The sequence below is a fragment of the Hyaena hyaena genome, unplaced genomic scaffold (assembly GCF_003009895.1).
Source record: "Hyaena hyaena isolate Hyena2069 unplaced genomic scaffold, ASM300989v1 scaffold_1, whole genome shotgun sequence".
Taxonomy (NCBI): Eukaryota; Metazoa; Chordata; class Mammalia; order Carnivora; family Hyaenidae; genus Hyaena; species Hyaena hyaena.
Window position 1 is genome coordinate 4957987 of NW_024080633.1, and position 27970 is coordinate 4985956.

Sequence of the window (27970 nt, forward strand, 5' to 3'; positions counted from 1 at the left end):
AGGAAGGGAGGTCGTCCTTGGGTCAGGTAGCCATCTGGGGGGGAGGGGGGAGAAGTCACCCAGTGGGTCAGGTGGCCATCTGTGAGAAGGGTCACCCCTGGGTCAGGTGGCCATTTATGAGGAAGAGGGGTCGGTCCTGGGTCAGGAGGCCATCTGTGAGGGGGAAGGGTCACCCCTGGGTCAGGTGGCCATTTATGAGGAAGAGGGGTCGGTCCTGGGTCAGGAGGCCATCTGTGAGGGGGAAGGGTCACCCCTGGGTCAGGAGGCCATCTGTGAAGGGGAGGGGTCACCTAATGGGTTAGGTGGCCATCTGTGAGGGGGAAGGGTCACCCCTGGGCCAGGTGGCCATCTGTGAGGGGCAGGGGTCACCCCTGGTCAGGTGGCCATCCTGGCCCAATTTGGCCAGGAGTGGGTTGGAGTCCTGCAGCAGCAGAGGTTATAGGAAGAATGGATTTCCTCTGATCTCTGTCATCTGTTGCTGAACAACTGTCCCAGTACCTAGTAGCTTACAGCAACACGGGCTTCGCTTGCTTGCATGTGACCCTGCAGTCCGGGCGGGGCTGAGGGGCCGGGACCGCCCCTCTCCGCCCGGGGGTGAGGGAGCTGGGCTGGCAGGTGCAGGGCTGCGTCCCCCGGCCGCGTGGACTCAAGCTTCTCACGGGCTCCTCTCACTTGTGTTCTAGTGGATATCATGGAAATCAAGGAAATCCGCCCCGGGAAGAACTCCAAGGATTTTGAGCGCGCGAAGGCGGTCCGTCAGAAGGAGGACTGCTGTTTCACCATCTTGTACGGCTCCCAGTTCGTCCTCAGCACGCTCAGTTTGGCAGGTGGGTACGCGTCGTGTGCTTGCCTCCCTGACCGTGCCTGCTTCCTCCCCAGGATGCTCCCTAGCGGCAAAATGCCCTCACCTGTGTTCTGGGGGCACCTGGCTCTTTCTAGCTGTGTGCCTTCGGGCCAGCTGCTCCACCTCTCTGAGCTGCAGTTTGCTCAGCTGTGAAATGGGGAGAATGATCCCGCCTGCCCCACTGGGATGTTGTAAGCTTATGTTAAAGGCCTGCTTGGCTCACGACGGAGAGCTCACGACGGCTTCTAGGAGCCTGGTCTACGCTGTTTACTCGGCATAGTTGATCTGGAGGAAAGACCCTGAAATCTTCTATCTCACACACATGTGTACACAGACACTCCTACATGCCCCACACAGATATGCGAGCATGCACACACGTACACACAGTACATATGCTGTACGCACACATGCACACCGGTGCATGCACACATACACTCACAGACACACGATCTGGAGGTGAGATTTCCAGCCATCCCTGTGAATCTCCCGAACAGCCAAAGGAGCCTCTGTGAGGCCAGGAGATAAGCTGTGGAAAAGCTCAGTCACTTCACTCAGGCACAGAAGCTCGTCCCCACCTTCAGACCCAGCCCTACGACTTTCTGACTTAGAGCTGTGTGTTCAGCTGTGACTGATGGGAGAGAAAGTAAATCCCATTAAAAGTAGACCAAGGGAGGCCTCAAAAGCTGGGTGGTGTCAGGGACACTTAAATGGGGGCAAAATAGCTCTCATTGACTTGCACTGTCTGTCATCGTGCACCTCTGAGCATGCACTGGGCTGTCCTAGATGCCACTGGGGCTGTAGAGATGACTGAGACCCCATCGCTGCCTTGGGGACAGGAGCTCACAGTGCACCGTGATGAGAGCTATAGGCCGATCACAATGTAGCATGGAGGGCCCGATTCCAGGGAAGGCTTTGCAGAGGAGGTGACTTTCAAACTGGGTTTTGAGGCATCAGTAGGAGTTGGGAGGAAAGAGGGAGGCCAGTCCGGGGAGAGGGTGGTGCATGTGTGAGGAGTTGTAGGAGGGAAGGAGCAAGCTGGATGTGGGAGACGACGAGTGGATGTCTGACGGTTGGTGTGTGGTCGGTGCCGAGGCGGCGCAGGAGGGAGGGGCCCATGCCCGTAAACCTTCAGTGTTGTGTCTGCTTAGTGCTGCTGCGGGCTGAGGTCTGGTTGTCCTGGGTACAGAGACCATGATCCCAAGCGACACTTGGAGTCCAGCTTGGTGTCTGTTCCCCTCTACGGTCTTTCTTTTTTTTTTTTTTTTTTAATATTTTTTTAATGTTTTATTTATTTCTAGGAGAGAGAGAGAGAGAGACAGCGTGAGCAGGGGAGGGTCAGAGAGAGAGGGAGTCACAGACTGAAACAGGCTCCAGGCTCTGAGCTGGCAGTCAGCACAGAGCCCGACGCGGGGCTCGAACCCACGAACCGCGAGATCATGACCTAAGCGAAAGTCGGACGCTTAACCGACTAAGCCACCCAGGTGCCCCTCTATGGTCTTTCTTCCAGCGCTCTCCAGTTCAAGTTCAGTAGAGCGATAATGGGACCCGGATTCAGATCCCAGCTTCCCGCTTCCTGGCTCTGGGACAGGACTCTCAACCCTCTGAGCTTAGTATTCTCCTCATGCATGTGGGAGAGTGAGAGCAGCAACGTCACATGCTCTCGTCCATGCGGTCCTTAAGGCATCTGTAATAACTCCGAGGCGTTTGCCTTGCTAGCTCCGTTTTACTGATGAGGAGATGAGACACAGAAAGATCAAGGAGCCCGCTGAATGTCACACAGCCCTGAAGTGGTGCAGAGGGACTTGTGATCCCTCAGTGACCTCAAGCTCTTACCTTCTCCCTGACCTTGTCTAGAAATGGGAAATGCTGCAGGCTGCTTAGGATTGGGGTGCAAATAATCCCAGACCCTGCACTTTATTTGTTAGCAAAAGGGTAAAAGCTAAAACTCTTGGGGGTTAGAAACGTGTCCTACTTGTCACCCCTGCTATAGAAGGGTCTTCGTTGGCATGTGGCCTTATCTCGGACAAAGAGCAGGTCTTTAGAACCACACAGGTGTGAAGGAGATGCCTTCTCGGTGCCCTTGTGCAAAACTAGAGACCAGCACTGGCTTCTCCCATCCCCGTGGTGTGTATGGGGCTGGGGTGGCCCGGGGCTGGGTCTCTATGCAGAGGTCTGCCCAGGGAGTAACGTTTCCGTTCCTATTCACCTGTCCAGCTGACTCTAAAGAAGATGCCACCAAGTGGCTCTCTGGCTTGAAAATCTTACACCAGGAAGCGATGAGTGCGTCTACACCCACCATTATTGAGAGGTATTGACTTTTGCTTGTTTATCTCTGTATTTGCACGCTAATGTATTCTCCTCCCTTTAGCCACCATGAGTGAAGGAAGGAAAAATGGCACATTTCATCTCAGAGGCTCAGTGAGCGTTCTGTGGGGGGCAGTTCCCGGCAGGGGCCGTGGGCTCCCCACTTTCTCGTCGGATAGCCTCTCCCCATGCTAAGCCTTGCTTGGGCTGATGGGGTGAGGAGTACGTTGAAACCGAGGCAGAAACACACATTGGTGGTGTGTCCGAGGGGAGGGCCAAGGGCTTCCTTCTTAGGGATTAGGAAGCGATGAAACCAGAGCACAGGCAGACGTGAGCTGCGGGGTTTCCCATCTGCCATTGCCTCTTGGATGGGGGCGGCTCAGGACTGCCTTGTCCGTGAGCCCGTGTCGTGGAGTCTGCATGGGACTGGCGTGTGAAGTCTTGTCTCCTCGGTGAAAGCCCTCGGATTCCCACCATTTTTCTCACCAGCATTTTGAGAGAGATCAATGAACATCATCAGAGAGGATCGCCAGTTTAAGGAGTGCCAGCCTCTATGAGCCGGAGGGGCGTCGGGGCTCTCCTGGGGCGCATCAGCCCCAAAGAGAAACCTGGTGCTGCCCAAGCTGCCCGAGTTAGCCGTTTGGAAAACTCTCCCCGTTTCCCGTTTCCTTTGTCCCCATTCCATAGAACTGATGGAGTCTAGTTTTGTTTACATACTAATTCTCTCTCTCTCTCTCTCTCTCTCTCTCTCTCTCTGTCTCCACTCTGTTCCCAGTTGGCTGAGAAAACAGATTTACTCAGTGGATCAAACCAGAAGAAACAGGTGAGATTCGTTCACATTTTTGTGGGTTTTCTTCCAGATCATTCGGGCCTCTGACGTTCTTTCTCTGAACATCCCGGGGCAGTCGGGGCATGCTTTGTGGTGCGGAGAGCTCCGCGTGAGGTCAGATTGGACCTCGGAGGTAGCAGGCGCCAGGGGCTGACAGAGGCCCAACCGTCTGGGGGCCTCACTTCCGCGAGCGCTGCAGTCCATCTGCAGAGACCATTCTCTGCAGCACTTGGACCTTGTGCTTGAGGCCTTCGTATTCCAGCACCTTCCGTGTCCTGGGGAGAAACGAGATCGCCGTGGCACCTGTCCTACTTTGTAGGGGGGACAGAGATCCACCACGGTGACGTAACCTGGGTTGACATGCGACGGCTCTTCAGGCGGGGCAGGCAGAATGGGCGGCGTGATAACATGGCATCAGCATCCTCGTCCAGTGAACGGTGCATCTCGGGCGGTTCCCTCCCTGTCAGCGCGCACAATGCTCCGTGCCACGCATTTTCGTGGCAAACATGGCTTTGTCCTTGGATGGAGCCTAGTTTCCTTGCTGATGTAGAGTCGTCTCTGGTCCTTTATTATAGTTGCGACGAATGCTGCCGTGGAAACCTGGGGGCTCCCTGTTGATAAACGTGTGTGATCGAGTCTTAGAGGAGGGACCCGAGCCGTGCAGGGTTTTCTGGTCTCCCACTCTGAGGGGGGGGTAGCAATCTGTGTTTCTCCCAGGGGTCAGCAGGGGGCCCCTTTCCCTACACCCTGTGCCACAGACTGACCCACGATGAGCTGACAGGTGAAAGACAACAGCAGAATTTTGCCTAAATTTGTATTGATTTCTGAGTGAAGTTGAAGGTCCTCTGATCCATTTTTTTAGGTTATGATCCAGTTATTATTAATAATATAATGATAAAAACTACCATTGATTGAGGACTCAGCCTGGTACGCACTCAGCACTTACCATTATTGTATCATTTGAGCCTCACGTAAGACCCTTTCCTAAAAGTTTTAAATGACTTTCCTTCCTTCTGTTCTCTGTTACGATATGTGAGCGTGGTATGTGAGGTCGCAGCTAACCTCTCCCGCTGTCCCCTCAGTGTCCCCTTTCCATCTCGGAGGCCGCTGGGTGTCAGGCCAGTGTCCTCCGTCACCTGGTGAGCTCAGAGTTTGGACATGCCTCCGCCGTGGTTTCTTCCACGTACGCCGTCCCACGGGATGATGGAGAAACCGTCTCCAGCGGTGGTGAAATGTCATTAGGTCTGCCAGAAGCACGCTCTGTGTCCCGTGTCCCCCTCCCTCGTCCATCTGTCCAGCTGTCACCGTGTGGTCCCACACCCCGGGCTGTGCTCTGGGGTTAATGCAGGGGGACCTGGGGGGGGTCCCCGTGTTGGAGGATTTTGTTCACACTGGTCTCTTTCAGCCTCAGAGGTGGGGCCTCCCTCGTGTTTCCTTTCTATGTGGCTTCGAGGTGATTCATTGTTGAGGTTGGCGTGGGGGTGAGAGGCAGAGCCCTCCTGGGCCCTCTCCCCGTGCGCGCTGGGTACAGGGTTGCTGCTTTGGTTGGGAAGTCCGCCTCTCCATCTCGTCAAGAAACGGAAGCCTCCCTCTGGGTGCCTTGCTCAGAATGGGCTCCTGCACAGAGGTCCGTCTTTCCATCGACCAGAACCTTCAGAGAGGAAGTCAGCTTCTGGGCTTGACGCCCTGTTCCTCGCTGCACCATGCGCTCCCCGGCTTTCCTCCTTGTGGGCAGAGCCCCTGCTGCTCTGTCAACATGTGGAAAATGCCACCTTTCCTGTGGTTCTGGGAGGCCCGGTCGGAGTCTTTCCAAAGGAACTCTGAGCGAGGTGCCAGCTGCGGAGCAACTGACCTCTTCTCCGCCAGGTTCCCCTCCCTTCCTGTCGCCCACGACCGGTGGCGTTTCCGGAAGGAAAACAAAGGAGCTGTGGGAGCCAAGGAAAGACCCCGGGGGGCTGGAGGCTGCCCTGGCCAGGCGGTGCCCGGCTCCCGGTGCCCCTCTCCCCACGCCCGCCTCATTCACCATTGAGTGCATCCGGAGGCAAACGGCTAGCAGCCGGCATTTGTGGAGAACTGGGTTCACAGCAGCCCGCGTCCTCTTGGTTGTGGGGGCTTCTGGAATGTTCACAGAGTGCTGAGCCAGGTGCCCTGTGGTCCATTCCAAGAGGACACGGAGGCCAAGACCAGTGACCTGACTTGTCTGCAGCAACCCAGCTTGGCAGGCACAGCACCGGGGTGGGGGCTCCCTGGTCACTGCTTGGTGGTGCTTTTCTACTTCTTTTTTTTTTTTTTTTAATGTTTTATTTGTTTTTGAGAGAGACAGAGACAGAGCATGAACAGGGGAGGGGCAGAGAGAGGAGGAGATGCAGAATCTGAAGCAGGCTCCAGGCTCCCAGCTGTCAGCACAGAGCCTGATGCGGGGCTTGAACCCGCGAACTGGGACGTCATATCCAGAGCTGAAGTCGGACGCTTAACTGACTGAGCCACCCAGGCACCCAGACACTATTTAATTTGATTGTGGTAATATCTACACAATGTAAAATCTTCTATTTTAACGCACGCCTCTGTGACGTGAAGTACGTTCATGTTGCTGTGTGTCCAGCTCTGCCCTCTGGCTTCAATGCTCCCTTCCCCTTATAGGACTGAAACTCCGTCCCCGTGAACAGTACCTTGCCCCACTCCTCCCGCACCCCCCACCCCGCTCACCTCTCTTCTCCGTTCTGTCTCCATGGTGTCTGACTGCTCTAGGCACCTTGTACGTGTGGGACCAGGTGGTATTTGTCCTTTTGTGACTGGCTTGTTGCATTCAGGACATCTTCACAGTTCATCCATGTTCCTGAAGCAGCTGTCAGGATTTCTTTTTTAAGGCTGCATAATATTCCGCTTGAGGTGTAGACCATAGTTTGTTTATCTGTTTGTCTGTTGATGGACACTTTGATTGCCTTTCCCTTTTGGCTGTTGGGATACGGTTACTTTGATATCAGTGTTCATGTGCCCGTTTTCAGTTCCTGTGTACATTACCAAGAAGTGGATTTACAGAATCAAATAGTAGTACTGTTCAACTGTTTTTTTTTTTTTACATTTGTACATTAAAAAAATTTTTTTTAAATGTTTATTTTTAAAGAGAGAGGGAGACAGTGCATGAGTTGGAGGAGGGGCAAAGAGAAAGGGAGACACAGAATCCAAAACAGGCTCCAGGCTCTGAGCCGTCAGCACAGAGCCTAGCCTGGGGCTTGAACCCACGAACAGCAAGATCATGACCTGAGCCAAAGTTGGGCACTGTGGCCGACTGAGCCACTCTGGTGCCCCTTAAGTTTATTTATTTAATTTGAGAGCGACAGAGAGAGCACAGAGCCCAATGCTGGGCTCGAACTCACAAAACTGTGAGGTCGTGACTTCAGCCGAAATCAAGAGTCAGACGCTTACCCGACTGAGCCACCCAGGCGCCCCCTGTACTGTTCAACTCAAACTGCTTTACCATTTTCCATGATGGCTGCAGACTTGCACTCCCACCAGCGGGGCATAGGGGCTCCAATCTTTGCCACTTGCTTGTCAACGCTTGGCACTCTCTCTTCTTCCCTCCCTCCCTCCCTTCCTTCCTCCCTTTCTTTCAAATACCAGACGTCTTAGTGGGTGTGAAGTAGTAGTGCGTTTTGGTTTTGCTTTACATCTTCCTCATGGCTAAGGATGTTGAGCATCTTCTCATGTGTTTTTAGTATTTGTCTGTCTTCTCTGGAGAAATGCCTGTTCAGATCCTTTGCCCATTTTAAAAGTTGACCTCATGATTTTAGTCCTTCAACTTTCAAGCACTGATCCAAAGACACAACCTTTTATTTTTAATTTTTATATTTTTATTTGTCATCACCTTTATCATAACCTTTTGAAAAAGTGAATTTTTATTTTTTTTATTTTTTAAGGTTTATTTTAGAGAGAGAGACAGACAGAGATGAGCAGGGGAGGAGCAGAGAGAAAGAGGGAGACACAGAATCCAAAGCTGAGCTGTCAGCACAGAGCCTGATGCAGGGCTCTAACCCATGAACCATGGGATCATGACCCGAGCCGAAGTCGGATGCTTAACCCACTGACCCACTCCGGCACCCCAAAAAAGTGAATTTTTTTGGGGGGGATTTAATAACTTCTTTTTTACTCTTTTTATCTTTTTTACTTTATTTATTTATTTTAAAATATTTATTTATTTTTTTAATAGTTTATTGTCAAGTTGGTTTCCATATAACACCCAGTGCTCATCCCCACAAGTGCCCTCCTCCATGCCCATCACCCCCATTCCCCTACCCCCCAAAACCCATCAGTCCTCAGTTTGTTCTCAGCATTCAGGAGTCTCTCATGGTTTGCCTCCCTCCCTCTCCCCCACTATTTTTCCCCTTCTTCTCCCCCATGGTCCTCCATTAAGTTCCTCCTAATCCTCCTATGCATGCCAACATATGGTATCTGTCCTCTGCCTGACTTATTTCACTCAGCATAACATCCTCAAGTTCCATCCAAATTTTTAAATTCTTTATCATTACCTTTGAAAAAGCAAATTTTTAAACAATTAAAGTAACAATTAAACAATGAAAGTAACTCCTGTTCATTCTGGAAAACTACAAAAAAATTATATAAATTTGATATTAAATGGTAAGCACTGTTAACTCCAGCTACAGTTATTTTCCCAGTAGATTTCCATCTTTAGCTTTTTTTACTCATTTATTTTACTTTATGAAAATCTAATTGCACACACGATCTCATATCCTGTCCTTCTTTAATTGATAAGTTTTGGAATAATTTTACATTTAGAGGAAAGTTGAAAAGATCGTACAGGAGTTCCCAAATACCCTTCTGGTCCAGCTTTCTTTAACGTTCACATCACGCACTGCCGTGACCTGTGTGTCAAAACTGAGAAACCAACATTGGTATGTGACTCAGGACCGAGCCCCGGACTTTATTTGAGGCTCACTGTTTTCCCACCTCCTCCTGGTTCGAGATCCAACCCAGGAACTTGCCATTAAACTGGGTGGTTCTGACCTTTGTCTTGTCTGGTTCACGACTGTTTCTCAGTCTCCCCTGACCTTGATCCTTTTGAGGAGCACATCTCAGGTGTGTTGTAGCACATCCTTTTGTTCGTGTTGGTCTGACCTTGTTGTCATGATTAGGCTGGAGTGACAGGCAGGCTGAGGCCGTGGGTGTTGGGAAAGAATAAACACAACACAGAGGTGAAGTTCTTCATTCTTTCACATTGAGGAGTGGTTGCTCAGAGTGCGGCTTATCAGTGGCAGTGTGATGCTTGGTCACCTGGGCAAGGTGGTGTTGGGAAGATGTCTCCTCTGTAAAGTCACCCCCAACCCTGTTCTTTGGGACTAGGCATCTTCAGTCAAGCCCACCCTAAAGGAGGGGAGAATTAAACCAATTTCATCTCATGTTAAACTGCAAGAACATACACATTTCATTTCACCTCTTTGGGAACATGATGTCACTGCCTATGTTAGGAATCAACTGATGGAAAGGTGATCTTTGGTTTGAAATGTTGTCTTTTTAGTATGTCATTTAAGTTCTGTCCAGTTTTTCCTTAGGTTCACATTTGCACCTAGTTGGGTTCAGAGCGAACCTATGATGTGACCCTCGTAAGAAGCATTTTGGGGGTCACTGCCAGATTTTTGGCCTTGTGCTTTGGCTCCGTAGTTCCCATTGGGCAGATGTGCTCTGCTTTCCTTGGGTCCTTCTTTCCAATTACTGCTCACGTTGGGCGGGGGGGGGGCTCCTTGAGGTCAGGGCTCTGACTAGTTGGGTCTTCCTAGTGTGTGTTAGATGAAAGAAAGTTCTGCCTTTCATTCCTACACATAACATCAAGCAAATGGAACGTTCTAGCTTTGGAAGCTTTCCGTAAGACGTTTCCAGGCCTGGGGACGCTGAGTCAAAGGTGTTAGTGCTTTAACCATAACTCTTGGCTAGATTTCTAGAGACTCAGCCCTATTGTCTTTGAGCCTTTAGAGTTGAGTTGTCTCTTACCTGGGAATTATGTTCTGAGGTTGATGCAAAAGGGGAAATTGTCTGTGCTCACAATATACATTGAGGGGCACCTGGGTGGCTCAGTTGGTTAAGTGACCGCCTTTGGCTCACGTCATGTTCTCACAGTTTGTGCATCAGGCTCTGTGCTGACAGTTTGGAGCCTGGAGCCTGCTTTGGATTCTATGTCTCCCTCTTTCTCTGTTCCTTCCCAGCTTGCACACATGCGTGCTCTCTCTCTCTCTGCCTCTCAGAGAGAAACTTCGAGGGTCCCTGGAATTGTACCAGCTGTGAGGCTCACAGGGGCGGAGTCCCACACAGGGATAGCAGCCTCAAGGGCTAGCAGCAGGCTGTCACCTATGGACATTTCTTCCCTTCCTTTGCCCCTTGGTATATAACATTGGATTTGCATAGTCTGAATGCTGCTCTTTATTCTTCATGCTCCAGGGACAGAGGGCAGACTGTGTGGGGTCTTCAGGAGGCAGAAGGGAGCAGGGATTGCAGGTGGGAGGCAGGTGTGTGTGTCCAGGTCTCTCCTTCAGCAGGAATGAAGATAGTTACCATGCAGTTAACAGTGTGGCCCCAGCCCATTGGGACTGCCTGAGGGGCTTCAGCTTTAAGTGTGCACAGCCTTCCCTGCAGAGATTCTCCTTCACTAGGTCTGGCCTGGGGCTCAAGAATTTGCATTTCGAACAAACCCCCAGCTGATGTTGGTGCCGCTGGTCTAGGGGCCCTACTTCAGCAAGCAAGCTTCTAGAGCTGCTCTAATATGGTGCCCTCTGGCTACATGTGGCTATTTAAATTAATTAAAATTAAGTAAAAGTAAAATCTTAGTTCCTTGGTCACGGTGGCCACATTTCAGGTGGTCAGCAGCCACAGGTGGCTGGCGGCTGCTACATTGCACAGCCCAGATCTAGAACATTTCCATTACCATAGAAAGTTCTGCTGGGCAGTGGTGAGGTGTGAGTCTCTGCTTTGATACTTACTAGTTATGGGAGTTTGGCTAAATCACTTAATTTCTCTGTGCCTTAGCTCTCTAATCTGTCGAAGAGAGATAGTAGTTCGTGGTGTGGGGTTTCAGTGGGTCGGAATGTGAAAAGCACTTAGGAGGTGCCTGACTTACGTTGGGCACTGACATACGCTTATTATTGTCCTTCTTGTTCTCAGAAGCCCAGGCTGCTGGAGATGCTGGTCTAGCCCTGGGGGGCAGAGGAGTTTCCTGGGGCTGCAGACCCCGGGCAGCATGGTAAAGGCTGCTGGGATGTCGTGCTGTGGGAGCTGGGACCGTGCCAGGCTGACAAGGGAAGGTGCCACCATCATAGAGGGATGTCTTCCAGGGAAGACGAAGGGTCCTTTGTGGCCCATGGCGGGGACCGTGTCTTGTCTTCCCTCTCCAGAGGATTCGCCCTGGTTCCCAGCCCGTGGTCACAGGCTGAGCCTGTAGGAAGCAGTCTAAGACGTGGGTTTGTGTGCGGGAAGCTTACTGGGAAGGGCGAGGGGGCGGACACCTGTGGGTGTGAGGCGGAGAGAAGGAGCTAGGCTGCCATGGTCACAAGCAGGGCCTGCAAAGCCGTCCTCCATTGAGGTCATCAGAGAGCTGGTCACTCTGACCAACTAGTCATTGGATGCTGGATGTGACCTTGGTGAGGCACACTCTTCATCTCATGACAAGTTGCAGGCAAGGAGAGCCGTAAAGTTGGGGGCTACTGGGTTCCCCCTCCCAGCAGCTGGGGAGCCACGGTGCCTGGTCTTGCTCACGGTCAGGCCCTGCAGCACGCATCCACGCGCCCAGGGCTAGGGTTGGGTGTGGTGTGGGGGAGGGGAGGGGGGTGGCGAGGTCCCGGCACAGGAGCCCAAGGAAGCTCTTCGGCCCCCACCTTTACCTGGGGCTCAGCCGCTCTGCTGTAAGGTGGGGCTTCTGGAGCAGGAGGGTTCAGATGCTCAGGGTCTCATGCCCCCGGACCGTGTATTCGCTCCACTGGCTCGCAGCGCCCCCCCCCCCCAATCTCTGTGCCTGGATGTGGAAGGGTGCTTGGCCCTTTTTCTGCCTGGAGGTTCTGGGTCCCCAAGGGGACTCTGATCTCTTCCTTGGTTCTGGATGAGCACTGCAGGGTCACCAGCTTGACCAGACCCCCTCCCTGCCCCGTCTTGTGCTGCCCCTCTCCCTTCATCCTGCCCTGGCCGGCTTCTTCCTGAACATGCCGGGGGCTGGGTTAGCCTGGGGGTCTCGGCCAGCCTGCTTGATTCTCTGCCCAGCCAGCCCCACCTGACATGGTTGTTCTCGGCGTCTCTGGGAAAGCCCTGGGTGCAGGCCCTGGAGCCGTGGGGGGCAGGGGAGCATCTTGCAGGTAAAGGAGTGTGGTGTTAGGGGGGCTGTTAGACTAGAGGTAAAAAGGCTGCAGATGGGGACACCGAGGTGGCCGGCGTCCCACGTAGTCGCCTCCAGGGGCAGCTGCTGAGTGGAAGGTACTGCTTCCTTCCGGAGGTACCGGCAGAGGCCAAGGTGACAGCGTTGGGGAAACTGGGCCATTCTCTGCCCACATCCTGGGCCAGGCTTCCTTCCTTGGCCATGCACAGCCCTGTCCAGTCAGGTGTCTCCAGAACACAGAGCAGTTTTCGCCGACCACACTGGCAGCTCCCCCAGACCACTGTTTCTCGCTCTGCCAGACGCTCGGCTCTGTAGCCACAGGTCTCATGCCCTTGACCTAACCCCATATACTGCCCCGCTGTTCACGCTGTTCCCGGAGAGGGAGTAACGTGCAATGGTTACAGGCAGGCCGCCCTGGGGTCAGCCTCCTCCACGTCCCAGCGCCGAGTCTCTCTGAGTCACTTTCTTTGCCTGGAATGTGGAGGTGCTGATGGTATCCACCTTGTAAGGTGGCCGAGCATTGAGAGTACGTGTGTGTCCATCTGTCCACTGGAGCAACGCCCAGCATTGAGTACACACTTCTTTCAGTTTCCATCATTACTGCTGTTGTTACTGCTCGTACAGTTATTTCTTTTATTTTTTAAACATTTTATTTATTTTTGAGAGACAAAGCATGTGAGCAGGGGAGGGACAGAGAGAGAGAGGGGGACCGGGGATCCGAAATGGGCTCAGCACAAAGCCCGATGTGGGGCTCGAACTCAGGAACCATGAGATCATGACCTGAGCTGAAGTCAAGAGTTGGACGCTTAACCAACTGAGCCACCAGGTGCCCAGTATGGTTGGTTGGTTGGTTGGTCCAACTGAGCCACCAGGTGCCCAGTATGGGTTGGTTGGTCCGTCCTTCCGTCCATCCTTCCTTCCCTTTCTTTTCTTTTCTTTTCTTTTTTTAATATTTTATTTATTTTTGAGAAAGAGGGAAACAGAATGTGAGCAGGGGAGGGGTAGAGAGAGGGAGACACAGAATCCAAAGACAGGCTCCAGGCTCTGAGCTGTCAGCACAGAGCCCGACGCGGGGCTTGAACCCACCAAATATAAGATCATGACCTGAGCAGAAGTAGGACGTTCAGCCCACGGAGCCACTCAGGTGCCTCCAGTATGGATATTTCTTTTGCTCTGAATGTGCTCTCCCTTTTTTTGCTCTGAAACTGAACTTGCCACCTGGCCCAGGTGAAAAACATGCGTGAAGATTTCTGCGATGTGGTCCAAAGGACTGTACATTTTGGGATTTGATTCAAACCCAGGCTGTGCTATCACCCAGTGTGATAACAGTGTGCCCTCCCCCGCCCCCCAACACCACCCCATTGCCTGTTCTGAACCCTGTGGGTGAGTAATGCTCACTGTGTAGGGGGTCAAGTGTAATGAGAGGTTAGGTAACATTATTACCTGGACACCCAGGGCAGCCTGGCATGTCGTAGGTGCTTGAATAAGGTTGGCTCCTTCTCCCTTCCCCTCTGGCCTTCATCAACCTCCCCTTAGTTTGAACTCCTGGGACATTTCATATCTGCAAAGGAGATCTGGTCACCTGACACCACGTTATGCTCACCCTGTGAATCTCTTCCGTAACCTGAGTCCACGGCCCTCCCTGAAGTGTGGAGACCTTGTGCATCGTGGTGTCAGCCCACTTGAACCCAAGGTCTCTTGTGCCCAGCCCCTCTTCTCACAGGGCTCCTGAGGGGGGAGTGGATGGGAACAGCCAAACCGTCCACCATTGAAGCCCCTCGAGGTGGACAGAGCTGGGGTTTCCCTCTTTTGCAGCATCAGCCTCCGAGAGTTGAAGACCATCTTGCCTCTGGTCAACTTCAAAGTGAGCAGTGCCAAGTTCCTCAAAGATAAGTTTGTGGTAAGTTCCCTAGCTTGGCCTGGTGATTTTGTGAACTTAGGGTCACTTAGCCTGTGAGCCCCACTGACTGGTGCCCAGGAGAACCCTTCATCTCTTGGTGGCTGTGTCTCAGGTGAGACAGAGGGGCCCCTGGAGGTCGGAGGTGTGTGTCTGCAGTCTTAGCAGGGGGCCTCCTCTGTGAGGACCGTGTTTGCTGGGCTGCCTGACTTGGGATGTTCCCACAGCACAGCCAACCTCTCCCTCTCCATCCGACAGCCTACTTTCCTTCAAGTAACGTTGAACACGTGTTGTTTTGGAAACTATCATGGAAGTTTCCTTAGGTACGTTGTCAGGGATGTGGCACTTTGTATGCAAGTCCTCACAGTGTGCTTTCAGTTAGCTCTTCTCTGCCCTTCCCCCCACTTCCCATGCACCCCTGCCCTCCACCGTCATTTAGTTTGTTTATGGTCTTGCGTAATGGAGCTGGTGGTAGATCTGCGGCAGGTAGTCGCTCTAAGAGTGAGGGTGTAGAGCAGGGCAGGTGGAGCTTTCCTGCATGGCGTAAGGATGGAGATGATGGCCGGCACCCCATGTGGTGCTCAAGGAGGGCCCGACTCTTGTCACGGAGCCCAGTGACTCTCCATCCCACTGGCCCAGTTGCAGGACTCACGTGGTCTTATCAGTGGCAGCCCCTGGCACAGGCTTCCTTAGCCAAGAGTGTGCATTCATTTTTGTACCAGTGAGCTCTTGGAAGAGTTAGCCCACCTTATGGCTATCAAGCCATCTTGCGACCTGCCTAAAACATCCCAACTATTCTAAGAAGGCAGAAGCAGATGGGAGACGCATTCACCATTGATGACTGCACATCATAGGAATCTTGCTATTTTTAAAAAATCTATTTACTTAGAGTGCGCACCCTGAAGGGGCACAGAGAGAGGGAGAGAGAGAATCCCCAGCAGGCTCCCTTTTGTCAGCATGGAGCCCAACATGGAGTCTGAGGCCATGTACCATGAGATCGTGACCTGAGCCCAAACCAAGATTCGGACGCTCAGCTGACTGAGCCACCCAGGTGCCCCCAGAATCTTGCTCTTTATCAAGCCTTTATAGAGCGGGCGATACTTAGACCTGACTGGTTTGGTTTCAGGGAAGTCCTAGGGAGGGTAGTGGTGGTTTTCCCATTTTACAGATGAAGAAACTGAGGGTCTGAAACATTCAAGTAAATGACCCAAAGCCATTAAGCAGTTTAGGAGACAAGCCTTGACTGGAGTTGAGCTCTAACTCCATAAACCTGGTTCATTTTCCCTTGCTTTTTGAATGACCCATATGGATGAACCCTATACTAGGGTCTAGATTTGGAAGTGTCTTCTGCCCCCAGGAAGCATTACCGCTCTTGGAATTCTGGCTGAGACTCTTCTGTTTTAGGGTTCAAGGGCAGGGTCTTACCTGGTGGGACCACTGGTGACTATGTTCTCCAGGCAGATGAATTAGGAAACCTGTGAACAGTTTAGCTTCAGAGGAACGTGTTTGCTTCCAGCCAGTGCTGTCGAAGAGCTCTCCTGCCTGTTAATAGTGGAGCGATGTTCTTGTAGGGAACCTCAGAGACAGCGTGGTTACTTTTTTTTTTTTTTTTTTAATTTACAGGAAATCGGTGCTCACAAAGATGAACTCAGCTTCGAGCAGTTCCACCTTTTCTATAAAAATCTAATGTTTGAGCAGCAAAAATCGGTAAGACGATTCTTGGGCAGATGGCCCATGATGTTTCTGTTTCCCCTGTGTTTCAAAGCCCAGCACGTTCCTAAGAAACCCACGAGAAGTGTTGAGTGGCCCTCCTGCTCAAGGAAAGAGACCGTGGGAGTGGCTGTGATGTAATCTTTGCCTCTGTTAGATTATCGGAGGGGGAAATGGCACTCTCACACCTTCCGGGTGGGAATGTGAGAAGTCTGATTGGAATGTAATCTGAGCCTATTAAAGTAAAAAAGTTCAGCTAACTCCACTGCATGATCTCATTCTGCAAAGGAAATTCATCAAATTATGAAGAATAACCATCTCTGGGTGGAGGGATTATGTGTGTGTTCCTTCTTGTTATGCTTTTATTCATTTTTTATGAGAATATATTTTATTTGGGTATTATGCCATTTTAAAACTAAGATGTGCATGCATTGTGACCTGACAGTGGCATTTGGGGGACTCTGTTTTAGAGAAATAAGGGCACCGGGACCTAAGAATTTGTTAGCAGATTGCTGATTGCCGCATTATTTATGCTGGCAAAATACCTGGGAGCCGTGTGCCTGCCTCTCAGGAGACAAATGGCTGAGTAATTTGTGGTCCGTCCATACCAACGTTAGGCAACTGATTACAAAGCTTGAATCTGTGTGTGTATCGATCTGGAGAGATGTTCATGGTATTTTGTGAGCAACGCCTGCAGCAGATTCACATGAGGAGCAAGGTCTGATAAAAAACAAAACCAGAACCAGCACAGAGTAATCCTCCATCTGTCTATGTGTGTTTTTATGTTAAATGTTGATTTTGTGTGTGCACTGAAGGGCTTTGGGAAGATGGGCAGGAGAGATTATTGCATTTTTCTTTGCACACTTCTGTTTTCTCTGACTCGTTCCGAGGAGTGCATTACTTTTGCAAAAAAAAAAAAAAAAAAAAATCCCATAGGGGCATCTGGGGGGGCTCAGTCGGTTAAGCATCCGGCTCTTGGTTTTCTTTTCAGGTCATGATCTTGTGGTTTGTGTGATCGAGCCCCGAATCAGGCTCTGGGGTGGCAGGGTGGAGTTTGCTTGAGATTCTCTTTCTCCATCCCTCCCCTCCTCACACTGTCTGTCCCTCAAAATAAACATACATTAAAAAAAAAAAATCCCATAAAGTGTGAAACTTAAAAAGTGGGGCACTGCACTGAACACGGTACCTGGTCGGCAGCATGTGTCCCACAAACACGAGATGGTCGGAAAAGGGCTTTGCAGGTGGCAAGGGTGGTTAAAGCAGAGGGGACATGGGACTTGGAACCAGAGGATCTGGTTTCTCCTCCAAGCTGTGTGATCTGGGGCTGGCCACGGACGATTCACAGTTCTCAGCCTTAGTCTCTAACCTGCGTAATGGGGGCGAGGGTTCCCCCTGGGCACTAGGGAGCAGTGACTGAGGGCTGGGGGTGGGGCGGTGAAGCCTGCACGCATCTTTAAATGATGAGCATGAAAATCATTGGAAGGCACTTATTAATTGCCTTCTGCATGCAGGCCTGTGGGAGGGCACCGGTGAGGCTTCCTGATGGGCGACCTCTGGCAGTTTGTCTTGACTGGGGAAAAATACATTATTTGATAGAGTAAAAAAAATTCTACTTCAGTGTGGTTGTTTTCACATATGAGTTCTTGATTTACCAAATAGAATAGAAAGACGATAAGCTTTGGGGATGGAAAGATCCGGATGTCAGCCCCTACCTTGGCCTTGACTGACCAGGTAGTTATGGGGAAAGCCACCTCTTTCTCCTTCACTCAGCTGCCTTTATAAAATAAAGGTATTAAGTCAGGTCGTTGTTCATAAAACTTTAAAAATTATATGACTTTTCTGTTTTTTTAAAGTTTTTTAATATTATTATTTTTATTTGAGAGAGCGATAGCAAGGAGGGGAGGGATAGAGAGCGAGGGAGACAGAATCCCAAGCAGGCTCCCCACACAGAGAGCCCGATGGGGACTCACAAACCTTGGCATTATAAACCGGGTTAAGTCCAGAGTGGTATCCTCAACGGACTGAGTCCCCCAGGCACCCCACTGCCATTTTATATACGAAACCTTAATTAAAAAAAAAAAGGCTGCATAAAAGCTGATCAAAAACACTTCCTAGACTAAAACCTCTAACTTTGATTTATAATCAGTTCTTGAGAAAAATGAAAACATTTGATGACAACGCACAAGTGAAATCCAGAATAATGACAATTGCTGTCTTAGGCAATTGACCAGGATTGAGAAAAGCTTGATTCACTCGAGATAAGTAGTTGCAAATAACAGTTTTTATAATCGGTTGCCTTGAAATTTCAGGATGCTGTCTCATCAGGCAGATGGCAGGCAAAGCTTGAGAATAAGGTCTGCACAAAAGCTATTTAATCTGCCAGCACGTTAGCCCATTGATGGTGTGTTTCCACTGTGATAAAATTCCACCTAAGACTTAATTAAACCTGGGCTTTTGTTAATGGTTTTTTTTTTTTTTTTTTAATTTTTAAGGCTAATGCATGTGTTTGAGAGGGAGGAGGAGGAGAAAGAAAGTTGAGCCCGATTTCTGTAGAATCCCAGAATCTTCTGGGGGTATCTTTGATTGCCAGGTTTTGTGTGGAAAAACCCCTCATCTATACCAGAGGCTGGCTTCTGTCGGCCAGAACGCCACCTTCAGCCTGCTTCCTGTTGTACTTGGCCTAATGGTTTAAATGTTTTCTGGAATGAATGGCTGACATTTAAAACTCAAGAGATTTCATGTGAATATCTAGATTTTCTGCTGCTTTTGAAAAAAAAATGGACATCTGGCTATCTCAGGGTCCTGAGTTCCCAGTGGGGACTTCTGGGTAGAGAGGAAGCCTGCATTCTCTGGTTTGTCCCAGCTCTGACCCACCACCCAGTTCTCTCTACTAATTTACCTTGTCTACCAGGCCCCAAAGACTTTTGATGTCCACCACTGCAGGGTATAACTGACTTGGAATTTGAATAACAAAACCCGAAGCTTTATAGGTAGTTAGTGGCCAGCTTGAGAAACCTCACTAACTCCTGTGTAGGTAAATGCCCCTCCCCTACTGTTAGCATATAATTTACTTCCTGAGCTCCTTGCTGGCTGCACAGAGCAGAGAAAAGCAATAGCTGTGTGCTCTCAGAGGCTCAGCTGGATTTCTTAGGCTCGTCTGGGGAGACAGGGCTGTTTAGGGTGGTGGACCACCCCCAAGCCTGGACCCAGGAGTGGGATCCTGTTAGCAGTACCTGTAGATTTCCAAATTGGGGTAACTAATTCCTCCCTATGTCTAACCACCTGCTTACATTGCTGCTGTCAAGCCTCAAAGCTTCTAAAAATTGGGAGGCTGCAGGAAGGGAAAGAGTTTAATTCCATGTGTATCTCCTGGTGATAGGCCTCTAACTAGGCTGTACTAACAATAGTATAAAGATCACAGCGAACCTTTCCTAAGTGTGAACTACGTGCTGGTTGCTGTGCTAAGTGTTGTACATGCTCTTAATTCTCTTCATAACCATATGAGACATACCCTTATTATCCCCATTTTACAGAGGAAGAAACTGAAGCTCAGAGAAGTTACTTCCTGGAAGTTATACAGCTAGAATTTGAGCACTCCTTTGCCCAACTTCAGTGCCTAGCTACTGAAACTACTTTTTAATTTAAAAAAATTTTAATTTTAAAATTCCTTGTTAAAGGAAATCTCAAACATACATAAGCAGAGGCAGTGGTATAAGAAACCTCCGGATACCCATCACAAGCATTAGCAGGGATCAGTTCACGGCCATCCTGTTTCATCTTGCTCTTGCACACTTCCCTCTGCTCAGAGGATTATGAAGCAAACCCAGCACTGTATTGTTTCTTCCGTAAATGCTTTAATACCCATCTTTGTAACTCCTCCTCCCCACCAAACATGCCAAGTCCCCCTTGGTTAGTGACGGCTGGGTATCAGGCACCCTGATCATCAGCGAGGTTGGCTGGCTAATTAATTTCCTTCCAGCTGTTAGTCTAGGTCTTGAGTTTCACCTCTGGGGGATGTGGCAGTCAGGTTACTGTTTATTGATCTGTTTTTATACCCTGCCCTTTTGTACGATCCATTATCCAGACTCTCCAGTAAGATTCCTTTGGAAATGTGTTACGGTTCTGCAGTAGCTGTATAGCAATATCACATGCGCAGTTTCTGGGGCTCAGGCATTCTGGCACGCATTCTGGCTGGATTCTCTGCTTTGGGGTCTCACCGGGTTTTAGTCGGGGACTGTGATCTCATCTGAGACTCAAGTGGGAGAAGATCTGCCTCCAAGCCCGTGAAGTTGTGGAACTTTGAGTTCCTTGCAGGTGCAGGATTGAGGGTTCAATTTCTTGTTGTCCAGAAGACACCCACGGCTCCCTGATGGATGAGGGCTCCCCTGCATGGCTGCTGGCTTCCTCAAAGATCCCAAGACCTGCTCAGTCGTGTATAGCATCATCATGTAGTCATAGTTAAATAATCACGTAAATCCCGTTACTTTTGCAAATGGCAGGGATAATGCAGGGTTGTGGACACTGGGAGGAGGACAGTCTCAGGCCATCTTCAAAGCCTGTCCACCGAGGGTTCCCATAAACACAAGATTCAAAGTTGCTCTCCAGAGTCTCACAAATAATCCATAATCAGCACACAAATTGTGTCCAGTGCCAGTCAGAGAACAAGTACCTTCCCAACCGTGCAGGGTACCAGAAAACGAGCACACAGTCTCCTACCGTCCATTGGCTTCCCCGTGGGGGCTGAATGTGGGCATCCTCTCCTTCCTCTCTTGCTTGTTTGCCTGTTCTAGAAAACAGCTATAATTTTTTTTAGGGTGGCACTCATCTTCCTTTAGTGTTACTTGTAGCTGCGAGCAGTATTAAGTGTCCAGACACTCAGTCTTGTCTGTTGTTTGGCGACACAGCACCCATCCTCCAGGCTCAGTGAGAGGGTTAAAAGGCTCATAGATCGCAGTCACCCAGCAGAGTGCCCTCAGAGCACCCTTTCGTGAGGCAGAGCCGACCTGGTCAAAATCTGCGGGTTTCCCAGAGTGTCCTTTGACATCTCACTGTAAGGAAGCAGATGACCAGGCAGCACTTGGTAGGAAATTAATTTCTGATGTTTGAATACATGATATTATAAGCAAAGTAATATCTGCCTATTACATAAAAGTAGGAAGCATGTACAAATAAAAAGATAATTGAAACGCCTCCAAAGCTTCAACGATTATACCTGGGATTATACTTTCGGTAGAAAGATTAATGTTTATTCTTGCAGGTTTTACATGGGTACAAGCGTATGGGAAGTGAGTCACATTTGGTGATGATGTTCTGGCCGAGGACTCCAGGGAATGTGGCACATTATTCTAACTGGCGGTGGGGAGGGAGAAGCGTCCACCGTGAACCTCTGATCAGCTTTTTAGGTCACTGCCATTTTCCCCTTGGCCTCTTGGAACCAAATGGCTCAAATGACTGACTAAGCACAGAATGTGTAGGGTGAGTTACAGCCTGGAGGGTGTGCTTGCCCTTCCCCACCCCCCCCCCGCCACGTGGGGAGGCTCAATTCCTTGACCTTGGTGGCTCTGGGTCCTTGCTTCTGTGGTCCCCATCCGTGGGCATGGCCCCTTCCCGTGTCTAGCTGTAACTGCCTCTTCCCCTGGGAATCACAAGTCAGAGACAACTTTTCCTCATAGCCTTTAAATCTTTCCTAGAGAAAATTAATTTACCCATTATTTTAGGCATCCATTCAACAAATGTTTGAGGCAGGAGGGCTCAGTGGTTAGCCAAACAGACATCTGTCTTGACTTAGTGGTCCCTTGCTGGGGTGACAGGGGTCAGGGACATCACCAGAGTCACACGGGGCCGACGACATCATGGTTTGGTAGAATTTGACCACATAACCCTACACAGTAATGCTAACATACACGAACTGCTGTCTCTCCCCTGTGTGTGCACCAGTAGCATCTAGAATATTCTTCTCTCATTGCTAGGATGTCATTATTCACTTTGTGTTCATTTGCACACACCGCGCGGGCCACTGGAGATGAACCAGGGTAGACCGGGGTTGAAATCCTGGCCCCTGGACACTCTGGGCATGTCATCTCAGAAGAGCTGCTTGTCCTCTTGGGGCCCGAGTTCTGTTTCCAAAGTGGGGTCTGTTTCACCACCTTCCTGGTAGGATGGGGGCCCTGGTTGCCTGAGGTTGTGGCTGCCCTGCGTCAGCTCCTGACAAGCCCCAGTGGTTTTTCAGGGCTGCCACGGTAGACCCCAGCTAAGTGGCCGAAGACAACAGACCTCTGTAGGGGTGTTGGCACCACTCAGACCCCGCTGAAGTCCCTGGGGGAGAATCTGCCCCCTGCCCCTCTCCCCCACTCTGGTGTTGGCTGGCCGTCCTGGGCACCCCTGGCCTTCTAGATGCATCACTCCAATCTCTGCCTCCATCATCACGTGGCCGCCTTGCCGTGGTCTGTGCCTCCCTCCAAATGTCTCTCTTTATAAGGACTCCAGTCACTGGATTAGGACCCACCCTAATCCCGGAGGACCTCGCCTTCACTCCATCGCATCTGCAAAGACCCTGTTTCCAAATGAGGTCCCGTTCACAGGGACGCAAGGTTAGGGCTTGCACAGATCTTTTGTGGGATGCATGTAACACGTGCTGTAACCTCTTCCATCGATAGAATGCCCTCCCTGACACATCTGCCCCTTCTGACTGCTTGCTCATTTCTCTGCCCCGTAGAGTGACTGACTGCAGGAGCGCCATCGACATGGCTCTCCTCCTTGCCTCCCTCCCTGTCCCAGCCATGTTCCGCGCCTCTCACCCCATGGGGCGGTTGATGTTTTCCTATCGCCAGTGACCTCCACATTGACAAAGCCACTGGTTGGTCCTCTGGCCTTCATCTTGCCCTCGCCATGGCATAGATCATTGGTGACTCTCTGCTGGATATTGTCCCTTGGCTTTGAGATACTACCCCATCTTCATTCTCTTACCTTGCTGTCTGTGCGCTCACACGTCTTTGGCTGGATCTTTGATTTCTCAATGGCCAAAGGTTGGTGCGTCCCAGGCAGGGCCAGTGCTTTGCCAGACTCGCCCATCTCCCTGTCAGCTGGCCTCCCATCTTCTGCTGGAATGTTCCGGAAGAGGCCTCGTGACGCTCCACCCTCCCCCTGGTCTCCACTGCGGCCAATGCATGACTGGCCGCTCCGGTGGACGGACCCAGGAATCTTCTCGCCTTCTGTCTTCTGTTGCCCATCACCCCCACCCCTGTGCCTACGCTGTTGCCTTGCATCTGTGAACTCGGCTTCTGCCACCTAAGAGGTGAGCCTCAGGCTGGTTCTCTGCCTTTCTGCTTCCAGTCCACCCCCTGCCCTGCTCTGTGCCCTGAGTCCCACAAACTCCTTCCCACAAACTCCTGCCTCTGCCAGCAGGTTCAGCACATGGGCCGACCAGGATGGGGGTACAGGCACACAAGAGGGGAAGCTGGGGTTTTTCTCCCCATGTTTTCTGGCTCGGGAAGCATCTCTGCAGTCGGGGCACCCCCTCCTTCGGCCCCGCTGCCCGCCTGGCTGAAATAGAGGTGGAGCTTTTTTTGTGTTTCTTTGAAAAGAAGTAAAGGAACGGGCTGGCTTTAAGCTCTCGTAGCGTAGATAATTGAGGAGAAGTCTAGCTCGGGCTTTCTCCAGGAGTCCGGAAACCAGTCTCCGGGTTTGGGTTTGGAAGGGATCCGGCCTTAAGCACCAGGTTGATCTAGGGATCTAAGTGCCAGATGCATCCAAATAACAAACAGCACGCACTACCCCGAATCCCCTCCTTTATTTCTTTTTTTTAACTAAAGAAATAGCTGTGCTGTCAATCACATGTAAATAGAAGGTCTTGTGAGCTGTTCTCAGCGTGGCTCTTAACCTTTTAGGGCGACTTGTTTCTTTGAGAGGCTGATTGAAGCTATAGATCATCTTTCCAGAAGTAAAAACACATACGTGCACAGACTCACACACACCTCCTGATGCTTCCCAGGGGCCTGTCCATACCTTTCTAGAACGTTGGTTCTCCACAGGTCATCCTGGACTCCAGGCAGCTCGGCAAGAGGGCTGGGGGGTCTAGGCCAGGAGCTGTAGTTCTGTCATTAGCGTTTCTAATGTGCCAGTGGCTACATTTCCATTTGTGCGTCGAATTTCTCAAAGCTTATCCAATCATAGTCTGATTAAAGATTATAAGGTAACACTGCCTAACCTGGAGCAGACACGGTATGAGTGTGTGTATGGGTGGGTGTGTGTGCACACGTGCATGTGGAAGGTGCTTGGCCACTGAGTTGGTGTTCCTGGAAGCCGTCAGGGGAGCTGTACCAGGGCCCCTCGTGGGCGAGCTCTCCATTGCTCTCTCAAAGGTCGGAACATCAGCAGGCCATCCATGAAGGGCCGGACCAACACTGCCCGATATTTCTTTCCTTCTCTTGACCTTGAAGAGGGAAAATTAGCTCATTGCAGTATCACAGATTAGAAACGTAGCAGTGAGGTGTAGAAAAGGTATGCATTCTCTGGTGGGGGCGCTGGATGGTTGTTTTGAGAAGGATGGGGTGAATCTCTCCAAGTTAACACGCACACACCATACCCAGGTGCTTTCCCATCCAGGAATCGACCCAATGGAAATATTTGTGCGCCTGACAAAAATAAGCACCTATATGGACACTCTTTGTAAAAATACTGGATCCGATAGAGAATCAGTGATGTACGTAATATGGAATACAGTGTGGGTTTTCATAGTAGTAAGGCAGGGTTATTGAAGGTGCAGAATAATATATAGAGCCTGAAACAACAGCTAAAAGTTTGGAGACGTGGATGTAACATAATGGGATGACGTGTAATTAAAATGAATATCCACCAAACAAATTCTGGAAGGAAACCTACCAAGTTATTAAGATTGATTGCTTCTCAGGAGTAAGACTAAAAGAAGGGGGTGAGGAAGACTTCTACCTAAGTTTCTGTCATATTCAAATATTTATGTTCTACCAATTATAATTTTTTAATTAAAAAATATGTTCATTTGCAGTAAGTGGCTTGACTCATCTAATGTTCTTATTTTGTATGTGTTTTTCTTTTGTTTTCTGTTTCAGATTCTTGATGAGTTCAAAAAAGATTCTTCCGTGTTCATCTTGGGGTGAGGCCTCCCTTCTGGGTTACTGTTGTTCAGGGCGGCTGTGCAGGGCGTGGGTGCCCATGTGGGTCCTCCCAGCTGGCTCCAGTGGCGGGGGGGGCTCTCATTGGGAAGTTGGCTGCCACGAGCCAGGGGCATGGATAAACGTGAACAGCAACAGGGTTTGTGGATTGGTGGGAGGGTGGGCCAGAAGGTTCTACAGAGAAGCCCGTATGCTTTAGGACCTGCTCTCCCAGAAATGAGAGTGAGAAATTCCTGGTTAAGCAGATTTAAGTGAATTGAAATGAGTTGAAGCATATGAAGTGCTTCATATGGTGTGTGGATTGGCAAAGGGCTTGTAAATAGTGATGATAGTATTATTAAAATGGAAGCCCTGCAGGACTTGTCAGGATCTTTACTATTCTTACCCATTCCCCAAGTGGGGGATTTATAAAATGTTCTGTGATGATGAAACGTTGGCCATAGAGTTGACAGCACCTAGAATGATGTATGGCACGCTGACCTAGCCCTGCTTTTCAGAACCAGCCCTCACTGATGAGGACACTCTGGAAACTGATCCCTGTCCCCTTTCTAAACCAGAAACCTCAAGACTGTAAAGTATATATGAAACAAATCTGGTTTTTAAAAAGTGTTTAATTTTTTTATTTTGAGACAGCACATGTGCATATGTGGGGGAGGGGAAGAGAGAGAGAGGGAGAGAGAGAATCCCCAGCAGACTCCACACTGCCATCATGGGGCTCAGACTCGGGAAGCTGTGAGATCATGACCTGAGCGGAAATCAAGAGACAGACGTTTAACTGACTAAGCCACCCAGGAGCCCTGAAACAAATCTGATTCTCATGTAGTATTTTAAGGAAAAAATAAGTGTTAGACCATGAGGGTGTTTAGCGAAGAAGAAGATTGGAAATGCATTTGTAATTAAAGACAGTAGACTTTTGGATCCTAAGTGTTTACCAGAGGCAACAGCTTAAAGTGTGTTTTATCTCCTGTATTTAAAGACGCCCCACTTCCCACCCCCATCCCCACATAGACACCTTGCAAATTCTCGGGGTAGAGTACAGATTTCCGCTTCAAGCTCTGTTCTACAGAGCGTACTTCCTATAGAAGCCAGGGTTGCTGTGCCGTCCAGTGAGGTCCCACGTTTTCAGTGGCCGTAACATCCTCTCCACGAGGCCATCTATCAGCAGGCCGCAGGGGTCTCCCTCTGTTCAGGGCAAAAGGCTCCCTCGTCCGAAACAGAAAGTTCTCCCAACAGTAGGCCTCCATCTGCTCCAAAGCCTGTGTCTAGCATCTTCAGGCTGATCCCCCCGCCCCGCCACCTGCCCAGAATCTGGGGGGCTTCAGCTGGCCCCCACTCCTGAGCTCAGCGGCTCAGCAAACTCAGGATCGTGGCTTCTGAGGAGACCCTTGCTGGGGCCCTGTTCCCTTCTCCAGCATCAGCTCCCCCGAATGCTGTCCACATCCAGCCCGGCCCAAGCATTTGCAGTGTGGTTCACATCTGCCCCCTTCTCACACTGCTCTCTCCCTCCCCCCTCCACCTCCCTCCCCCCTCTACCTCCCTCCCCCCCACGCCCCTTCTCTTTCCCTTTATGTGGTTCCTGTTGTCTGAGACCCTTTCCACCTCCTGGCCAGCCCCTCCTCGTCCTCCGGGAACCCATTAGCTGCTGCGTCCCCCAGGTCCGGATTTGGGCCCCTCCCTTTCCACCGCCCCCTAGCCTCCCCGTTGGCCAGCCTGCACCTCGATCCCTGGAGGACTCACAGGGTGCCTGGTGGCAGGCTGCCCGGTCGACAGCGTGTCCTCTCTAAACACCCTCTCTTTACCCGAGGGCAGCAACACCGACCGGCCGGACGCCTCCGCCGTCTACCTGCATGACTTCCAGCGCTTTCTCTTACATGAGCAGCAGGTGAGGGCAGGGCAGGGCTGGGGAGGCTGGCGGAGCTGCCCGGGCCGGGTTCTCACCGTCTCACCACCTGCCACCCGGACGCCGGTGGCCATGACACAGTGGTGCTCCCGTCCAATGCCGCATCGGTGTCTCAGACCCTGGGAAGAGAACTGCCTCTTCCCGGCCCCTTTCCGAGGCACAAATCCAGGAAGGGGAGGAGGGGAGGGTTCCGAGGCAGGTGGGCGCGGTCTCTTCCCACCTAGCGGGCTTCCGCTGCTTTTCCAGGAAGCCTTTCCTGACCCTTGGGAAGATGTGACCAGGGGGGTGAACCTGTCCTTAAGCAAACGACACCTGGGGAAGTGTTGGGGGACAGGCTCCGTGCTGGCGGCAGAGTGAAGGCTTCTGTGTTGGGTGGTGGTTTTCCACCCCAGCGGCTCTTACCAAGCTGGGGGGCTTGGGGCGTGTCTGGAGACACTTTCGGATGTCCCTGGTGGGAGGGCCCCAGGCGCCTGGTGGGTTGAAGCCAGGGATACTGCCCAACACCCTGAAATGCACAGGTTGCCAGCCCTGTCAGTGGTGCTGCGGCTGGAAAAACCGAGTTCAACAGAGAGAAACCCAAGATCCTCTTGCTAGCTGTGTGACCTTGGGCAGGTGGTTTGACCTTTCTGTTCCTCAGTCCCCTCCGTAAGTGGGGATGGGAGCCCTACTATCCAGAGTTGTGAGGTCAGAGAAGATTATAGTCATCTTTGTGCGTAAATACACGGTCACATTCGTGTAGGTATTTAAATTTTTTACATCTGCCACTGGAGTTGTCTTTTCTTCCTCCTCATTTAATTTTTTGGTTTTGGTGTTTTATTGGCTTTATTTTTCAGAGCCGTTTCAGGCTCATAGCAATCCAGTTCGTTTACTTCTCAAAGTACACTATACTCCAGAACATCTCAGGCACACGCAAAAGTGGACAGATTGACATCATGCACCGCCATGTACCCATCACTCAGATTAAGAAAT

At 50.8% G+C, this 27970-nt stretch overlaps 1 protein-coding gene across 1 annotated transcript in view; it reads left to right on the top strand.

Annotated features, from left to right (window-relative positions):
* Positions 1-27970, top strand: part of PLCG2 (phospholipase C gamma 2) — a 153098-nt gene that overhangs the window by 57386 nt on the left and 67742 nt on the right. The window contains exons 3-9 of the mRNA XM_039226446.1: positions 684-827; positions 3059-3152; positions 3924-3971; positions 14161-14245; positions 15866-15949; positions 25039-25082; positions 26911-26983. Of these exons, the coding sequence (XP_039082377.1) occupies positions 684-827; positions 3059-3152; positions 3924-3971; positions 14161-14245; positions 15866-15949; positions 25039-25082; positions 26911-26983 (572 nt within the window). The remainder of the gene's footprint in view (positions 1-683; positions 828-3058; positions 3153-3923; positions 3972-14160; positions 14246-15865; positions 15950-25038; positions 25083-26910; positions 26984-27970) is intronic.